The sequence below is a fragment of the Vidua macroura genome, chromosome 1 (assembly GCF_024509145.1).
Source record: "Vidua macroura isolate BioBank_ID:100142 chromosome 1, ASM2450914v1, whole genome shotgun sequence".
Taxonomy (NCBI): Eukaryota; Metazoa; Chordata; class Aves; order Passeriformes; family Viduidae; genus Vidua; species Vidua macroura.
Genome location: NC_071571.1, coordinates 116,524,315 through 116,543,856, shown reverse-complemented (window position 1 = coordinate 116,543,856; position 19,542 = coordinate 116,524,315). Strand labels below are relative to the sequence as shown.

General features: G+C 38.1%; 1 protein-coding gene across 1 annotated transcript; it reads right to left on the bottom strand.

Annotated features, from left to right (window-relative positions):
• Positions 1–5,773: 5,773 nt before the first annotated feature.
• UBXN2B (UBX domain protein 2B) lies at positions 5,774–18,585 on the bottom strand. Its single transcript, XM_053991853.1, has 9 exons — positions 18,441–18,585; positions 15,905–16,005; positions 14,308–14,379; positions 12,647–12,806; positions 11,073–11,150; positions 9,633–9,742; positions 9,030–9,167; positions 8,752–8,913; positions 5,774–6,628 (listed from the first exon to the last, which is right to left on the bottom strand). The coding sequence occupies exons 1-9, from the start codon at positions 18,564–18,566 to the stop codon at positions 6,466–6,468; spliced, it is 1,110 nt and encodes a 369-aa protein (XP_053847828.1). The 5' UTR covers positions 18,567–18,585; the 3' UTR covers positions 5,774–6,465.
• Between the last annotated feature and the right edge of the window lie 957 nt (positions 18,586–19,542).

Below are 19,542 nucleotides of genomic sequence, written 5' to 3'. Positions count from 1 at the left end.
CTGTGTCTTTCCTCGTAGGAGATGCGCTCTATCCCTCTGATCATCTTCTTAGCAAGTCTATTAGCAAAATGTAGCTTTCTTAATAATAAAGACATCTCACTATTTGAACAGCACTTAATAAGTGGCTACTGTGCTTGTACAAAGCCAGCAGCACTCTCTGAGCTTGGATAGGCTACTGTTCTAAGAAAACTCATAAAATTAAATGCATGTTTGTTGGTGGCCTTGACTATGAGTAAAGGCCATTTGGAAATCACTGACTTCGGGTCAGCTCTACCTTCACTGCTTGCGCAGTCGGTTGGGTAATAACACCCACAGTGACAACCAAGGCAAACAGACCTCGCCAGGTTGACATGTTCTGATACTGGATATCAGTCAAAGCAATAGGAGCTAGAGTTGATGGGAACAATAACACAGTCATGATTTTTTATTGTTTCAAAGTTTTACTGCAAAGTTTTATTACTTTATAAAAAGTTATTATTAATTTATTTAAAGTTAAATAAAATTTTATTATAAGATAAATATATATTTGTCTTATAAGATATTTATTTATCTTCAGGGCCTGAAGATTGCACCTACAAACAGGCAGCCACTATTTTTTCAGAACTGCAGTCATGCTGAGAGACATGAAACCAGCCACAAAAAAACTAGGATGAAAGCATTGAACATAAAGTTCATTATTCTCATGGATGCCTACAGGCAGGCCAATAGGAATTGCATAGGAAGGCATAATTTAAAGAGACTTTCCATACATGCACAAAATAACGTTTAGATGAGTAAATAAATGAAAACCTCTGTATGGAAGAGATCAGTGTAGGTTAGAGAAGAAACATGAACAATCAAAGTTCCTCCAAAATCCTTTCAAGGTTCTAGTTTTCTCACATTTGTTTATTTGCTGACACTATGACTTACTCCACACGCTTATCATATATGTGACCTAAGCTTCTTTCTTAACTTGGGCCATAAGAGACTATTACAAACACAAAAAGCCCAGACAGAACTGGAATCCAAAGGCCAGGCTCTGCAACAACAGGAATACAGAAAATACTAAGTCAACCTTATATGTTATTGAGGCCTATGGTGGCAAAGTGTGTGTGGTTTATCCAAACTTTTCCAGTCTTGGGATTTAAGTGGGGGGGGAAGTGAACCTGAACCCTGAGCAAATCCTTTTAAGGTTTAATTGTCTGTCTCTCCACTTCAGTCCTTTCAGTAAGCAAATCCTGGCTTACAATTTTTTGTGTAGTGACCAAGGTTACCAAGCATTTGCAAACCAGTTGAAGGTCTGTGTCTCTTTCATGAAATACAGTTTTCAGGAATTGGCCTTAGAAAATGAAACAAATTATTAGACTATAAGAGCAGGAGCACATAATTTAGTAAAAAGCTTTCTGACATAACCATTTGCCTATATCCACTTATGCTCCTTCCTCTGCTTTCAATGATTCCTTTAGACTACAGGATTTGAGGGCTGCTATGGGAAGAAGTCCTGCATGAATAACAATATGCAGAATATAATTTTATAGTTAAAAGAGGTGAAAGCATATATGGGAAAACAACATCAAAAGAAGAGAACCAATACTAAAAAAGTGATAAATAAAGAAGTGGAAACTACTATTGACATGTATTGAGATACTCATTCATGGACAAAAATGGTAGCATTTTTTTGATTCAGAGGCAAAGTCTCCTCTACTGAAAATTTCCCAGTTTCTTATACCAGAAATCAGTTTGCTAAGTAAAGAATTCAAAAGCAAATAGAAGTAAATATGTCATCTATGTTTTTCTCAATTAACTGCAAGCTTTCAAAAAAACCCTAGTACTCACACTTTCACATTCAGGCTGAGGTATTGGTTAGCAAAATCTAGTTTAAAATGGACTAAATTTTCATGAGAGACTGTAAGGACATTTATGTTGTGAACATTTGATTAATAATGACAGTGTAATTTGATTTGGAACAATTATAAGATAAACAGAAATTAATTCTTTGCACTGAAATGGAAATTTTTCAGTGGCTTACACAAGGCAAGCATTGAAGTTCTGAGGTTTCCATTGGTGCAAAACACTGTAGAAAGCTTTTGTCATAAAAAAGTTCACGAAAACGAAAATTTAATTTGGAAATCAGAAAATTTATTTTGTCCTCAAAGTGCAGTTATTTGGTAGTGCTAAAGTTAGAGCTAGTAAACACCATGAATGGTTTTGGTTTTTGTTTTTTCTAGAATAGACAATCAAAACTCTTATATCAGCACCTAGTAAGACACTGAGAATTCTGTGAAACAAATACCAGTTTCATAGGCCTGCATAAACAATCCCTTCTATTTGAACTTCAGATGGAAACATCAGATTAGAAAAATGACTCATGGTTATTCCCATTTGTGAATTCTTGCTTGTTAGTATTTAAATGGTCTAAGAGCTCACCAAATTCATTTAGACTGAAAAAGGTTTATAAATGTAAAATAGTAGCTCTTCTAGAATAATTCCCTGAAGGATTTTTTAAAATTTAATTTTAATACAGTTAAGATTTTCTCTCTTGGTTTATCTTAATGCAGTGTGGAATAACAAATCTAACTTCTCATATCCCTGAAAAAGAGCTAAACCACATAGCTTGTAGATTACTCCAGAGCAGACAGCTCCCAGTGAACAGAAGAGAACTCTCCCCCTTTCTCAGTTTTAGATGAAAAAAATTTTAAACATAGTTTCTTTGCTTTAACCTTCAGATGTGCTACCAGGGAGTTCTTTGATTATGGGCAGAACAAGACCATTACTAAAGAGAATTGCAACTAAGAAGTGTAAGAAGTTGAGCTCTAGTCTGCAATTTGAGTTCTTTGATGTTCAGCAGACTTTTTTTGGAAGCCTTGTAATGGAAATTTTGGAAGAGGTATAGTGATGTACGTAACATCTCCAGCCCTTTGAATATGAAACATACATCAGAATTTATTAATTATGACTAGAGAAAGGCAAAGCAACTTGCTTTTCAAAAACTAAGCAATCTTATTTTAGTCTCACCACTAAACCCAAATAAATTTGGTTTAATTAAAACAAATCTTACAGAAAGCTAGCATAACAGATTTAAACAAACAAACAAATAAACCCCCAAACAAAACAACAAAAAACCAACAACAAAAAAGAAAGTTGATTTTTAAGGCTGCTTCATTCCAGTAGTTCAGCTATTGAAAACTGTGTTTGAATTTCCCTTTGAGAATAGCTGAACTGAATTTCCAGCTTTGTACAAGCTCCTAATTAGTGTTATGCTTTCCTCCCTGTGAAGTAACTGCCCACTTTAAATCACTTCATCCCTGTTTTCTTCCTCCTAAGTTACCTGTTTTGAGCTTTTTTAAGATAAGAAGTTTAACTTAGGACCAAAGACTTAATGGAAATGCTCTCTCAAAAGAGAGGTTGTTAAGAAACAGAACCAGCACCATAAACTCAAACTTGAACAAAGTCACTAATAACAATCACAGGGATTAAAATTCTCTCCCAGTCAAAAAGTCAATTCTGTAAACCTCAAATGGGTGTAGATGGTTCTGCTGCACTGTTTTCATCTAACCCCATTCCAGGGCCAGAGCTTTCCAGGCTAAATAGAAGCAGCATTATTTTTATTGTTTTCAGGACCCCACCCCAATTATACCCACTCTACAGAAACACCAGAAGTTGACTGCTTTTGGCATGCCATTGATTCAGCATTTACCCCAGACTCTTGATGCTGTCTCACCTGCCCAGAGAGCAGCACATGCCTGTGCTGAGGCCTACCAGCTTTAGGCAGCATGAGCAAGGGGGAGATGCATCTCTGTCTCTTCTCTCTGCACAGAGTAAAACAATTTAAAGATCATGGGAGCTGTAACTTAGTGCAAGCAACTAAGCAGGGAGTGAGAAAATAGCACCTTAGAGTACTTGTGTGCTCTTCCTTCCTTCATTTAATATTGGACAGATTTTCACCAAAGAGCAAGAACAGCATGAGATAACTGCTAATATATGCTAATTATACAAGTGTGTCCAGTAGTTTAATTAAAACAGAGTGTTTGCAAACATCTCAGTGGGCTGCTGAGGAAAAAACCAAAACCCCAAAACTAACAAGGCTGTGTTTATCCAGAATAAACTATTACTGAGGAGTTTTCTTTAAGGAAAACATTCAGGTTTTAATTATTTAGCTCTTGTGCGATAAAGGATTTCTAGGAAAGTCAAGCAGAAGTGAAGCCTGAGCCTTTCATAGTCTGCTTAGAAGAACAAGCAATAGGATTATTACCTGTATTTAACGGAAACTAAATGGAACTCCCAAACTTAGCCACCTTACTGTGAGACAAAGACCATCATCCTCTACCAAGCTCTTTCTCCCTTGTAGTCAGTCTTAACTGCATATCCACATAGGTCTGCACTCAAAGTACAGTTTTGTGCCAAAAATGCCAAGATGTTAGCTATAAGTGACAATTTATAGTAATAAAAGCTATGACATAAAATTATGAGATGTAAGATTCCATAGGCTTTCAAGTACTGAGAAGCATGAAATATCTAAACATAAGTATTGATATATTTTCTTAGTGCTTGACAAAATTATGTCAACTTCTGGGACACCCAGTTAATCTCAGCTACCAGTAAACACTAAAATTTAACAGGTATTCGAAACAAAGAGACTGTGATAATATGTAGTTGTAGGATTTGGCATAAGAGGAAAAAAAAAGTAACAATTTAGTTAACACCTTTTCTTCATATATCACTGCTTAATCAATAATGGTCTTCAGAAGTAATAAGCAATGTATCTTTACCAATATTCTGAACCAAAATATGCCCAAACCACAGACTGCCCAAAATCAATATCATGAACTTTGGCCTCACATTTATATAGAGAATTGTTAGTATATTGGATATAAAATGCATGCGTAGTACATGACAATTCCCTTATGTTTAGGCTTAAATATTTGGCACACAACACAATCTCCACTTTTTTCACAACATAAATTTGGAATAACACAAGAAGTCTTGTCTGCAATCTTAAACATAAAGCTTTAATTACTTAGCACATGAAATGAATTATTATTAAAATCATGCAGATATTCAGATTGCAAAACAAAATACTTCAAATACAACTGCATGTTTAAAATCTACTCAGTCAAATATCTACTTTGAGGAAAAAAGTAGATTTGTTATATTTGTAAGAATATACTGAGCAATTATAACCTTAACATAAATAAACAAGTATCGATATTTTCAGAACAAAATAAACATGAAAACCAGCAATTTTTAGCACATATTGGTACAAGAGATACAGCCTACCTACTCTCCTTCATAGTGTGATCCACTCATCTGATATAAATCCAAAAATACTAAAAAAACTGTGTACCACTAAAGCTAGTTTTCCCCAACATAAGACTCCAACCCGCTTACTGCAATGTTGGGGCAAGTTTTTTTTAAAAAATATGTAATTTCAAAGATGAAGGGGTTTAATTATACAGCTTCCAAACAAGCACTGTGAAAGCTGCACAACCAAATTTCCAGCGAATACTATAAAATGCCTTTGGCCAAAATTCCAAATACAAACAACTGAAATTCAGGTCAAAAATATGTGACCAATTAACACGTTTATGCTGTCACTTGCATGCACAAAAGTAGACCAGTTCTGTGTTTGTGCACCTCAGTGTATTTTTGTTTGGGGTTAAGTAACTGTTTGTGTAAGGAATCACGTTGTTGCATAGGGTCCAACTGCATACTCGGATTCATAATGACCAGAGGCCTCCTCTAAATCACATAATTTCCCCAGATGACAGTGGTCTCTCACATTTCTCTTTCAAGAAAAAAAAAAACAAACATTTATTTTCATTACAAGTAGTACAACTAGAATACAAATAAGAACATTCTATTATAGTCTGCAACAGCTGAGGTTTGCATCTCTTGAACTGATTCACTCATACGAGCAACAATACAAGGAAAATGACATAAAAACTAGAATATAAATATTATATTACACCATGAAACAATACAAATAGAACATACAAAAATCATATTAGGGCATTAATTATCTGTAAACCTATTAAAAAGAACACCTTAATACTATACAGTTTGCAAGGTAAACATAACCTACAGTCTAAGTTTTCAAATGGCTGTTTGTCAATGCAGCATAGAACATTTCCATAGTGCAAATCTTACCAACTCTATGAAAGATACTGTCCCCTTCAGAAAAATGCTTCTTTCCCTACCCCCTTCAAAAAAATGAGTCACAAAGTCCTATCTCATTTCACATTTAGTATAAGATATGGTTTGAAACATATTAACATACAGAACCTTAACACTGAAAAAAACCTGAACAATGTTGAGAAATTAAAATAAAAGAGTTAGATATGTTATAGCTGGAAGACATGAAATCCAAAAATATGATCCCTGGAAAAGAGGAAATAAAAAGACACTGATATCACCTTTCTTTCATCCGTTGGAAACATATTGTATGACAGTACAGCAGAGTCCCTATGTTGTATAACAATCACAAGATTACTTTAATTGCTGAAGAATCACAGTGTTAAGTATATCTGCTTCTTGTAGTGTCAGGCTTTCATCTGTTAGCTCTTTATTTGGAAAGGTAGTCACAAGAACAAAATCCGTTGTTGCAAAAGCTGGACGGGACTGGATAATGAAATCTCGAATATGCTTAATCCTGTGAAAAGGATATGGACATGAAAACTCTGCATGACTCCATCTGACATACTTCTCTGAACATTAAGATGAGCAGAGAACACAAAACCATTAAGCAGACTAAACTACTAACTAAGTTCTAGATTTCATATTTCTCTTTGATCCAGATGACTAATGATTGTAGCTTACAATTTTTTGTTCTTGCATAAAAAAATTCCCTGAAAAATTATAGTGAACGTTGCTTGTTTTCTCAAATAACAGAAACAAATTTTTAACATGGAAGTATATTGCAAACTGATACCTAACACAGGAAGTCAAGTAACCTCAACATCACTGTCAAAAGTTTAATTATTGATTAGTGTGTTTCAAAAAAGGGAAATTATTAATGGAAGAAAGAATCTTAAAATATATAGTCACAGTGAAGAGGAAGCAGACAGGAATTATTAATGCACTTCAATAGCAAGAGCTTTCCTCTATTTTCACTTGGCAGTGAACTTCTGAACAATAGTTAATAAAACAGTCACATAAACAATATAACAAGAATAATTTTTAAAGACATGGCTAAAAAATAGTATTTTAGAGATAAAATTCTGAAATTTGAGGATTTTTTATTAAGATATTAAGCTGAGAATAAATATGTGAAGATAATAAGTTGGCAAATTTACTGCAGCCAAATAAGCAGCAATTTCCACTTTCTATCAGTCTTCAAGGCCTTTGACATAAGTAATGCACTTTGCCATACATATGATCAAAATCAGCTGCTAAAGAGCACCATAGAGATTCACAGTAAAGAAAAAGTTAATATTAATTAAACAAGCTGCTGTTAACACAATCTAAGTTGTTACAGATGTCACTGGCAAGTTTACCACTTCTACCCTTCCATGCAAACAGAAGAACACAACTCAGCTACAGAGGCTCCCAAAAGCCCCATGGTTTATCTCGGTCACTTCTCAGCAGATGCTGTGAAGAAAGAATCTGGGCCTGCACTCTCAGCATATATTATCAGGTCTAAACTATCAAAAAATACTGCTGTATCTTCCTCTCTACTGGTATCTCAGCTGAAATTTCCTCACTCTGGTCTATACTGTCAGGTAAAGAAAGCTACACTTTGTCCTTATTCTGAGCCAGGAGGAAAAAAGAAAAGAGATGAGCTCTCCATGTAACAATATTAACATGGAATTGGGTCCATGCTAACACCATCTCCAAGTCAGGATTCAAGCTGCCGCCATGTTGTAACACAATTGTGCAGATTTCAAATTAAGGCTGGCTTTAACAGTGCTAAAGCATGGGTGGAACTGGTGCCCAAATCTCTGTCCTCTGCCCAAAGATCTCTCAGTAGTGGAGAGCAGAGCTTTGCAGAACCTTGCACTAACATAACCTCATGGGGTTGGCCAACACTGTTTGTGGCACTAGCCCAACATCAATAAAATTGGTGCCAAGCTCTAATCAGCAAAGCTACTAGCAAATCTAAAACCTCATCAAGTTCACACACTGCCAATTCTTAGGAGATGACCATCCAAAACAGACTTTAGTTCTCAGTATTATGTCCAGCTCACATGCTGGAATTGCAAATGAGCATGAAGTGTCTATATACCCTGCTGCATATGGGCTGCAGTCCATACTTAGAGCCCGTGTCATGTTTTGTCACAGCCTTAAGTATAACAAGGTAGGAAGCTGAAATTCTTGATTATGGGCCACAGGATTTCTCTGCCCATAGTGTGAACTATATTCCCATTGAGACTATACTCCACACTTTGCAATGAAGTGTTTTCACAGTGTTTCCCAAGTCATCCATCTGGTCCTCCCAAGGAGGGCCCAGGGCTGGGATGAGCACATAGTGGGGCTATACAGATTTCAGTTGTCCTGGGAACAGTTACAGCTTGTACTACGTCTTTAAAAAACAAAGGACATAATTGGTTATACAAGTTTGCACAGAAGTTGCAGTTATTAAATATATTGTGTTTCCAAGTACAGAATTTTTGACAGTTTATCATATATCCATGTAGTGAAAGTGACACAGAACAATACATTTCAGCAAGTCTGGTATTTCCACCTTTTTGATGTCTTGCTGAGACTCATTTAACAGCAAAACAAAAAATTATTGAAATAGTTACTGTTTCCTGCATTGATGCAGAATCAATTTACCTGTGTGTTTGATTAAATCTTTGTATTAACCGGCTTCCATCTGCTAATCTGATTTGAATTTTAGTTGCTGGCATGGAATCATCAATCAGAACAGGTGCATTAAGAATGGATTTCTCCTCCTCCTCTGGGGAAGAAGGTGTGCTGACTATTTCAGGTGTAAGACTATAGGATCGGAAAAAAAACAAACCAGATGTTACTAATGGAACCATGACAAAGTAGTCTGAAATTTTCAGTCACAGGATGAATACAGAGCACAGAACAGATCTAGCTTTTTTCACCTTCCAAGCTTTTGCCCTTCGCCACTGAAGGCTTTGAATCGCAGTCTGGGCTTCACATATTCCTGTTCTTGGTGATCTTCCATATCCAAATTTACCTGGCCACCATGAACAAGTCGCTGCAGTTCCAAAGGAATTTCCCTTAATTACAAAAATAATACATTACAATAATTAAATTTTCAATTACATTCTGCAAAAAGAAATCATCCAAAAAGTACACACACAGTATGAGTCAATACTAATATTAAGTATACTTTGAAAGTCACATTCAATTGTTTTATGAATTGATTTCATCCTAAAAGAAGAAAAAAAAAATCAGTGAACTAACAGCCAAAACCTAGAATACACCAACAGCTGAATCATAGAATGAGCTAGGAAAAAATTGTGAATATAAAAGCTGTTGTAGCAAGTACCATTCAGAGTTAAACCACCAAAAGAACCAAAGTATTGCAAATTTTTAAGTGCCCCATGCATCTGGTGACAAATACAGACTATATTTTATGGGTTCAGGCAAAGAAGAAATCTGGAGCTTTTGATAAATGTGTGGAGAAAGGATTTTTCTCCACTTCAAAGACACACCTCAAAAAAGTTGTTATTTTAACTTACCCTCTTTTAACCGACTCAAGAAATTGAGCATTTGTTGGATCTGAATAGGATCTCAACTCGCCATCATCTAAACTGAATCCATTCCTCCACAGTTTCAGCAAAATTTGAACCTATGAAGTAAAACAAGTTAAAAAAAAGTGAAGAAAGACAAATAAGGCAGCACAATTTTGTACAGATTAATTATAGAAATTTTGAACTATACTAAACAGATTTTGTACAAGACCACAAACTAGAAGGCAAATCATAAAATAAGAACAATACCTTGCACTGTAACTGTCATTGTTAGATTATTTTTGAAAAAGCCCAATGGTTATAGACTACTATCTTCTAGACCACTTTCCTACCTCAGGAAAAAGAATCTCTTAATCTGCTATCCATGAGATAAAGTATCATACAGTGAGGGTGTAGTGATCTTCACAGTGTTCCAATTATTTCCAAAAGCAGTTAACATTTTTATTGAGAAATTAAGAAATAAACCCATAAAATTACAAATTACTGCTGATACATCAGTTACAGCAAAACCTACACTTTCCTTAAATTATTACATGGTGAGCTCCAACAAAGCTGAAAGTAGCTCCATTCAGCTCAAAAGCTAAGAATCCTGGAAACCAGCCTCCTTTGCTCCCTTCTTATTTTGCTACATGAAAGTTCCAGCCAGGGCCTTCCAGCTTCAAAACCTGCATCCTCTCTTCCTTCTAAGTGCTTTGCCATCCAGCAAAACTAGGCTCCCCCAGCCAGTATAACAGGCCTTCCCTTAGAAAACTATTTATGCTCCCAGTTATGGAAAGCCCACTCCAGCAAGAGTCTGGCTGGGTATAGCTGGCTGTTACTTGGAGTAGAAGGATTGCTGAAGAGTAAAAGGCTCCTTGTGTGGAACGACAGCACCCCCTAGCCAGGACCACATCCTTTGGCCTTAGTATTTGTTTCTAGAGAAGTTGAAAATTTGCTTTAGCCATTCACAAAAAGAGTGAAGTGCAGAGAACTTCGTTTCTCCTCACCCTCTCCTTCACATCCTGCTTTTTAAATGATAGGAAAGAAAGGCCTCAAACCTGCTGCTTCACCTTCCCTAGAACACATCCATGCCCTCCAGTTTGAGATGGGCTGCTTTGCAAGTCACAACGAGAATCAATTCCTAAAAGGATTAAAATGTTAGCATAGCTAAGAGAATCCAGGCCAACACCTGGTGGAAAGTAACTGAAAAAGAGGTGTGCTAAGAATTTTAAAGTAATTTACATCTGACAGTTCCATAATGGAAGTCTTAGGGGTATCCAATAAATCTCTTCAGAAACCTCAACAATTTCTACTGAACATGTAGCTAATATTTAGATGGTTTTTTTTCCTCATAAACATAGTTTCAGTACTACTAGCATTTCAAGCAGTAAACATGATTAAGCAAGCCTCTGTTGGAGGCCTCTGCTTTCTGCTATGAATTTTACTTACATCCTGATTTTCTCCATATATGTATTCAGAGTGCTTTTGTGATGAGTCACCCAGTCTGTATCCACCACCAGAAAATGACTGAAAAAAAATACAAAAAAAGCTTATAAAATAATTATCTAAAACAGTTTATTAAAATTTTTACCTAGGTGCAAAAAAAAAAAAAAAAAAAAAAAAAAAAAAAAAGCCATCCACAAGCTTTGTGATAAAAAGCTCTATAATGTAATTTCTAAGTGGAAAATTTTATCTAGCAGCCATAGTCAGAATAAGAAAACTTTGTGACACATTTCAGCTTCTGTTCTGTACACTTTTTCAAACATAAGAATCATAGAATACTTCAGGTTGGAAGAGACCTTTAAAGGTCAAAAACTTGAATGTTTCCAGGAATGGGGCATGCACTACCTCCCTGAGCAACCTGTTCCAGTGTCTTACCACACTCATTGTAAAAAATGTCTCTCTTATGCCTAGTGTGAATCTACCCTCTTTTAGTTTAAAACCTTTACCGCTTGTCCTGCCACAACAGGCCTGCTAAAAAGTCTATCCCCATCTTTCTTATAGGCCCCCTTTAAGAACTAGAAGGCTGCAATAAGGTCTTCCCAGACCCTTGTCTTTTTCAGGCTGAACAATCCCAACTCTCTCAGCCTTTCCTCATAAGAGAGATGCTCCATCCCTCTGAGTATTTCTGTGGCTTTCCTCTGGACTCACTCTAACAGGTCCATGCCCTTCTTGTGCTGTGGACCCCAGAGCTGCATGAATCACTCCAGGGGTTCTCTCACTATGAGTACTCAGGGGTGCTCATAGTGGAGTAGAGGGGCAGCATCCCCTTCCTCACCCTGGTGCCCATGCTTGTTGTGATGCAGCCCAAGCACCACAGCTTTCTGGGCTGTGAGTGCACATTGCTGAGTCATGTCCAGCTTTTCATTCACCACTACCCCCATCCTTCCCCAGAATTGCTCTCAATCCTTTCATCCTCCAGCCGGTGCTGATACTGGGAGTTGCCCTGATGCAGATGCAGAATCCTGCATCTGGTGTTGCTGACCTGATAAAGTTTCCATGAGCCCACTTCTTAAGCTTGTCCAGATCCCTCTGGATGGCATCAAAGACCTCAGGCACGTCAACTGCAACACTCAGCCTGGTGTCACCTGCAGACTTGCTGAGGCTGCGCTCAACCCCACTGTCTGTGTTACTGATAAAGATATTGAACAGCACTGGTCCCTCTATGGATACCTTGTCACTAACCTGCATCTAGACACTGAACTGTTGACCACAACACTTCAGGAGCAATTCTGTAGGTAAGATTTGGGATGCAAATTTAGTCTGGTTTCTTATTTACTCAATTGTAATTAAAAACAAACCATATAATTCCAGTTCATGGTGATTTCTAATGATTTCCTCTGAAATTGTGTGGTTTTTCTCTTTATTTTCTAGAGCAAGCTGTTTGAAAACAGACAATATAAAACTGTTTTGAGCAAATCTGCTATTTGTAAATCAGAGAAAGAGACACTTGCTATCCTGTGGTTTGACGAATTTCAGAGACACAAAGGTAAAGACAGATCAACACATTTCTTAACTTTTACCTTGGCTTTACTGAAATCACCAGATGCTCTTGAGGCTTCATCTAATGGGACAGCTCCATGTTCTTTTGCTTCCTTGAAGAGTTCAGCAACAATTTTACTTGGATTATTAGAAGCCCCAGAGATCTGTAATCCTCTATATTCTGAGTCACCTGAATAAAATCTTTAGAACAGTAATGCACATAAGCAACAATGCTTTAAGTAACAAGCACATTTTTTCTCTTCCCATCAAAAGAAAAAAAAATAATCAACAACGAGACAAAACTGGCACAAAACCTCTTCATTCTGATAAATGCTTCACTTGGTTCCAACCTTCTCAATAATCCAAGCAGCACTATATTAAAGACATTTGACTAACAAAGAACCAAGGTGCCTTCTGGAACAGATCCCATAGATCAGAGGGCAAGGCCATAAGTTTTAAGTGAACACAGTCCTGATGGAGCTGGGTAACTTACATGGCTGTTACCTACTCCCAGAAAGACTGATTTCCTCAGGGGTATCCTGTGCATGGGACTGTACCTGGACTGGATAGAATATAAATTCATAGCTAACACCACCTTAGCAGAACAAGTATAAAACTGTTCTTGGAAAACCTGAACAGTGCCACAATTTGGTTTTTTAATTCAAAGATCTATCATACTTCCATTCCCAACAGTATCAGAAATGTAAATTTTTAAATAAATATAATTAACTTTCAAGGCATTTTAAAACCTGCAGAAACTGTTGTGAAAGCTAATTTGTGGGTTTTTTTTCCTTCACAGCAGCATTACTAGCTCTTGAAGACAAAATGCTACACTACAAATAATTCTGTTCAAAACTGTATATCTGTTTGATGATTAAGATCAAGATATTCCTTGAGAATTACCTTGAGAAATCTCTAAATACCATTGAAATAGATGCTGTAAAAAAAAAATCTGTAAATAAATCAAAATCTGTCAAACCTGATTGTTTTTCCTTTGATTACAGGAAGTGTTAATAACTAATAACTGCTTTCCACTTTCCTCAACTTTTACACAACCATTTGGGGTAAGGCAAATCAATTAATCCATGTGAAACTGTTTCTCAGACCAATGCCTTCACAATGTGTTGATTTAATCATATTTTACAATTACCAGAAGAGAGTATTGGGTATGAGGGTACTGTACAATCATACTGTTTTTATAATGCCACATAATTGTCAATCCCTGAGTAACATCTCCTTTGTACATCTCCTATGTTTATTACCCCAACTACAGTTTATATGGGAAATCTTTAATTATTAGATTTAAAAGAATGATAGTGGTAAGGATATGAAACAGGAATTCTTATCAGAATCTGTATTCAAGAAAGAAAAGAAGTACTCAAATATTTGAGCAATAGATACAGAGAACAATTCAGGACATTCAGAAAGACAAAAAAGGTTTTGAGTACAAGTTACAACCTTTAAGACCATACAGGTTAAGGCATCTACAGGTCCTACATCACTCCAGCCAGATTCTGCTAAATATAATTTTACAACAACAGCGTACAGATAACAGTCTAATAATGTGCCCTGGCTCTTTGCAGGACAGACCTAGCTCGCATGCATTTTGAAAGAACATGAGGGAGCAAAGTGTGAATGTGACACAAATCCCAGTTACTTTCATAATTGTTAATTTTTTTGTTTTGTTTTGTTTTAGAAATACCTTTGGTTTTCTTTGTCATCACTCATGCTTCTCTCTGGTTTTCTCAACCTTTTAAGAGAATCCAGTTTAAGACTGCCAAGAGAAAAAAAGAAAACATTTGAAGATGACTGGCATATAAACTTCATATCTAACTTCTGAAATGACTTCTTTTTCAAAACTAAGAATATCGACTTGTGTTTTCTGGTTTTGGGGGGTTTTGTTTGGTTGATTGGTTTTTTGGGTTTGTTTTGGTTTGGGTTTTTTTTGCCAAAGTACACAGCCATGAATGCTTCTTAGTGAACAAGGAGGAAAAGGCACACGTATGGCAGAGTCATTTTGCATTAACAGTTGGACTGGATGGTCACTATAGGTATACTCAAACTGAACTATTTTTTTATAGCATAGAAGATCAGCACTGTTTCCATGCAATTAATGCACTGCTCTCATCTGAGAGCAAGCTGAAGTCTACTAATTCATCTCTTCCTTCTCACACAGATTCCAGTATGAATGCCAACAAATAACAAGTATTTGCCAACTATCACACTGAAGTATTTGAGATATGGTATTGCAGCTTCTCCTTTGGCTGGGAGTGGGAAGTTATAACTTCATGAGATGTACTGGTAAATGGAGCTGTTTGCTTTATTTGCTTGTAAACTTAGTTCTACGTAGCTGCTTAGTCAGCTTAGGTGGGTTCACTGAAAGTAACAAAGAAAACCTCAAAACTCCCTATACTTCCAACTGTTCCATACTCTGCTAGAGTCTCTCTTTCTGAAGAGATTTCTGCATTTGCAGTGAACTTGAAGCATAACTGGTGACTAAGATCTTTTCTGTTGCTTGACCTCCTTTAACACTGAGATCCATACTGGCAGCAGCGACTCAAAAACAAGCCACATACAGGACTTGTTACGGCATCACTGTCAGTAGTTTTATAAATATTTCTCTTCTTTAAATTATTTTTAATTAATTAAAAACTGGCAAGATACTTTTATAAAAACATCCAAGACTATGCTGAATCTTCAAATGTTATGTGAACTGCAAACACTGCAGTTTAGTAGTGTTTTAGGAAAAGCTGGACTGAAATATAGATATGCGTCTTTCCTTACACCTGCCCAACTCAGACAAATTCATTAAGAAGCCTTTCTTATTTCTGTCACCCCATAGGAACCTACTAATAATTTTTAGAATCACTATTTGTCTCATCAGGCACTACCATAAATACAACACTGAAAGCAGTTCATTTGCCAGGTTTCACACAAGCTGCTAGTTTATTGAATTTTGAAGAAACAAAGAATTGCAGTAATTTTCTGATACAGCAAATTTCCAAATTATGTCTGTGTAAAAAAAGAGCAACACAGCATTTTGCTCATAGCATCTCACATGAAATGGATTTAAAGTGTTTTGGAATACCTGGAATACCAATTGGTAAAACGGCTCCTAAATAAATTTTAAAAGCATTCTGAGAAGACAGACAATGAATTATTGCAGGGATTCACAATTTTTGATTATGTATTGCCATAGATTGCTTTTAGTACAAGGAGGGATCAAGCAGGAATGACAAAGTTTTGTGAGCTAATAAAACACCTATCCATGCATTTCTGAAAAAAACCCCACATCTTACCTCTGTGATACCTTTGGGTTACTGATCTTTGTAGCTGTTGGCTTGTCAGAACACAATGACTGTCTTTTAGCCTCATCTTCATATAACTCTGCCAAAGCCAGCTGTAGGAAACAGAACTCTTTTTTGTAAGTCTATAACTCAAGAACTACATATGGAATAGAATTAAGACAACAATTAATGTGAAATATCCATCACTCCAGAAAAGCAGAAATATCAACACGAGGAACCCCAACTAAAATTCAACTTCCCTTGTGCTTTATGAGAAAGAACCAAACTACATAATGCTTAAAGGCCATTATGACTTGGAACTTGCACTCTGCTATCCTTTTGTTTCCACTGTTTTACCAGCTACATAAAACCTGTATTAGATTCAGAGTCACGAGAGTAAATACAGAGATATTAAGCATCAGCTCATTAATGGTAACAAATTGAAATAAAGCAGCAACCTAACCCTCTGATAGAAGCAAATGATACATTTTACAAACATTTTACGTAGAAATGTAAAAAACATAATTCAAATAAGCATGTACTGGGAAGAATAACAAATTCAGCCTTGCTGGCTTGAATTCAAGGCAACACTCCACAAATACTTACACAAACCCCAATAACTTTTTCACAAAGATTCCTGAAATGCTGCCATATCACTGGCAAGCTCATTCTTAGCAATTTATGCAAGGAACCTGCAATGTCATTTCAGCAATCTTTCTTTTGTCCTGAATAGGACTCTACTTTGTCAAATCATCCTTAGTTTTGTCCCCAAACCACTCTGCTTATACTATGCGACTGACATTAACATTTTATCATACACACCAGAAAAGGTACTAGGCTAGAGTTTCATTACAATTTTATGTAGAGGGGATACATATTAAAATAAAATGAAACATCATCTGTCCTTGAAAACACACTGCTACGAACACAGGGTAGTAATCCCATATTATTTTTTGCTTTTATAATATTATGAGGTATTTTCTGCAGGAAAAATAAATATGAGGAATTATATCCATTAAGAAAATTAAATTGAGGAAAGAGAGCCCAAAAAATCTGCTGAAGGCCTCTATTCCATCTGAGGATAGAAGAAAATACCTTTCAGATATGTAAAGATGATGGGTAAGTCATAGACAACATACCCTATTACCATCCCTAATCCAAGGATTGAGAGAGCATGGAAGGGCATGGCCAGACTTCTGAGCTTTCCTCACACCCCGTCTCATATTGTGGCACCACAAATCAAGTACAGACCCAGGAGGGTACTTCCTTGGGGTTTAACACTTTATCAATAAGTATCTAGCCAAAATGCCAGTCTGCTTCAGATGACTAAAACCTTATGAACCGGAAATATTAACACAGACTTTGTTACTGTTACATATTGTAACAATTAAAAAGCAATCCCGGAGAATAACACAACAGTAACACTGGAGAAGGGAAGGCTCCAGAGAGATCTCGCTGGGGCCTTTCTGTACTTAAAGGGGGCTTAGAAAAAAGAGGGAGAACGACTTTTTATATGAGTAGATAGTGATAGGACAAGGCAGAATCGTTCTAAACTACAAGAGGAGAGATTTAGGTTAGATATTAGGAAGAAATTCTTTACTCAGAGGGTAGTGAGGCATCAGAAAAGATTTCCCAGAGAAACTGTGGATGCCCTATCCCTGGGAGTGTTGAAGGTCAGGTTGGATGCAGCTCTGAGCAACATGGTCTAGTGAAAGGTGTCCGTGCCCATGGACTATAGAACTATATCATCTTTAAGATGAGTTTCCAACTCAAACCATCCTATGATTGCGGCAAAATTAATCTTAAGAAGAACCTATGAAAATTCCAAATAGTAATAATGAAAAAAAAAAAAAAACTATACCCATCTTTCTCTTTCAATTATATGTAATTAAATAGAACAGAGACAGTTTCAGCTACTAAGTTGCACCTGTTTTCCAATCAATTTCTTGCTAAAAGATATTGAACCTTCATAAAATGTCAAATCACATGCAAGGGAAAGGAATACTGCTAAAAGGGTTTGTAATTAAGCATTTAAGTACCAATGCTAAATTACATTTGTGATCACACTCTACTTTTCCCACATACACCTGGGAAAAGATCTTGTCCTTAGTCTTACATCACATCTGCAGAGACTGGCATTTTCATACGAGACAAGACATTCCTATCAAATAATCAGGAAATGCAGTGACACTTCAATAACTTCAAGGACAGTTACAACCCAACTAGTGAAGTGTCGGGAGAGTTCTTCCCGTTCCCTGGAGAACAGAGCACACACTGCTTCCTAAAGGGCCTAGTGCTCTTCCAGAGGCGTCCTCCCCTTCTCAGCCTCAAAGGGGCGTGAGAGCTGAAGGAAGAAAAGCCGAGTGGGCTCAGAGCGCACGTCGGGGCAGCCCCGGCGGGGGACCCGCACACCGCCCTCTCCCCTCAGGGCCGGCCCGAGGGAAGGCCTGGGGCGGCCCCGAGGGGACGCGGCGCTCCGCTCCGCCCGGCCCGGCCCGGCCCCGCCCCGCCCCACTCCGGGAGGGGGGCGACACCTCCGCCCTCTCACCTGCAAATCCCGGGCGCTGGGCGGGCGGCCGCTGCTCCGGGGCTGGCGATCCCTACGGCCGCCGGCGGCCGGGGCTGCGGGCACATCCCCGTCCGGCTGCGCGGGCGCTGCCCCGCCGTCCGCCATCTTGTGGAGGCGGTGGCGAGGGCCGGGCGGGGCGGGGCCAGCGCCGCCGGGGCGGCCGCCATGGCAACGGGAGAGGCCGTGCCCTGCCCGCCGCGCCGGCCCCGGGGCCGCTGGAGGCCGGCGCCCCGATCGTCGGAACTTTACAGAGTAAACTTTATGCACCTCAGCAGACAAAGCCATTAGCATTCATTCGCGGCGAATTGCATAGCTTATCTACCAGTAGTCAAAGCCCTGCTTGCTGGTATGTCTTGGTTCTCATGCTACTTAGTCTGCAGGTGCAGTTCTTCCCTCCATTTGAGTCTGGGCTCCATTTTGAGTCGGTGGTCAGAGTTGGTGGTTGCGGTCGCCCACTGCCGGCATTATCTATCACAGAATCAAATGGGCTGGAACAGACCTCTGAAATCATCTATTCCAACCTGTGACCAAACGCCACCCTGTCAACTAGACCATGGCACTGAGTGTCACATCCAGCCCTCCACCACCTCCCTGGGCAGCCCATTCCAATGTCATATCCCCCTTTCTGTGAAGAAATTCTTCCTAATGTACAGCTTAAACCTCCCCTGCCTCAGCTTAAGAATATGTTGTCTCATCCTGTTGCTGGGGAGAAGTGGCCAATTCCCACCTGGCTACAAACTCCTTTCAGGGAGTTGTAGAGAGTCGTAAGGTCACCCCTGAGAGTTCTTTTCTTCAGTCTAAACAACTCCAGCTCTCTCCACACAGGACTTGCGCTCCAGACCCTTCACCAGCTTTGTTGCCCTCCTCTGGATCCTTCTCTTTCCCCAGTTACTGCTCACTTCTGCTGACTTCACTCCCGGTGGCTCTTGTCCAGACAGACCTGTCATCTTGGGAGTGTCTTGTCTTTTCCTTAAAACTTAGCATGATGCCATATTTTACAGGGTGTCCCTGCGGTCGTTCGGATTCAGATGATTTGTCTGTGTGCCTTCCAAACTCCTTGTGTACCTCCAGCCTGCTCACT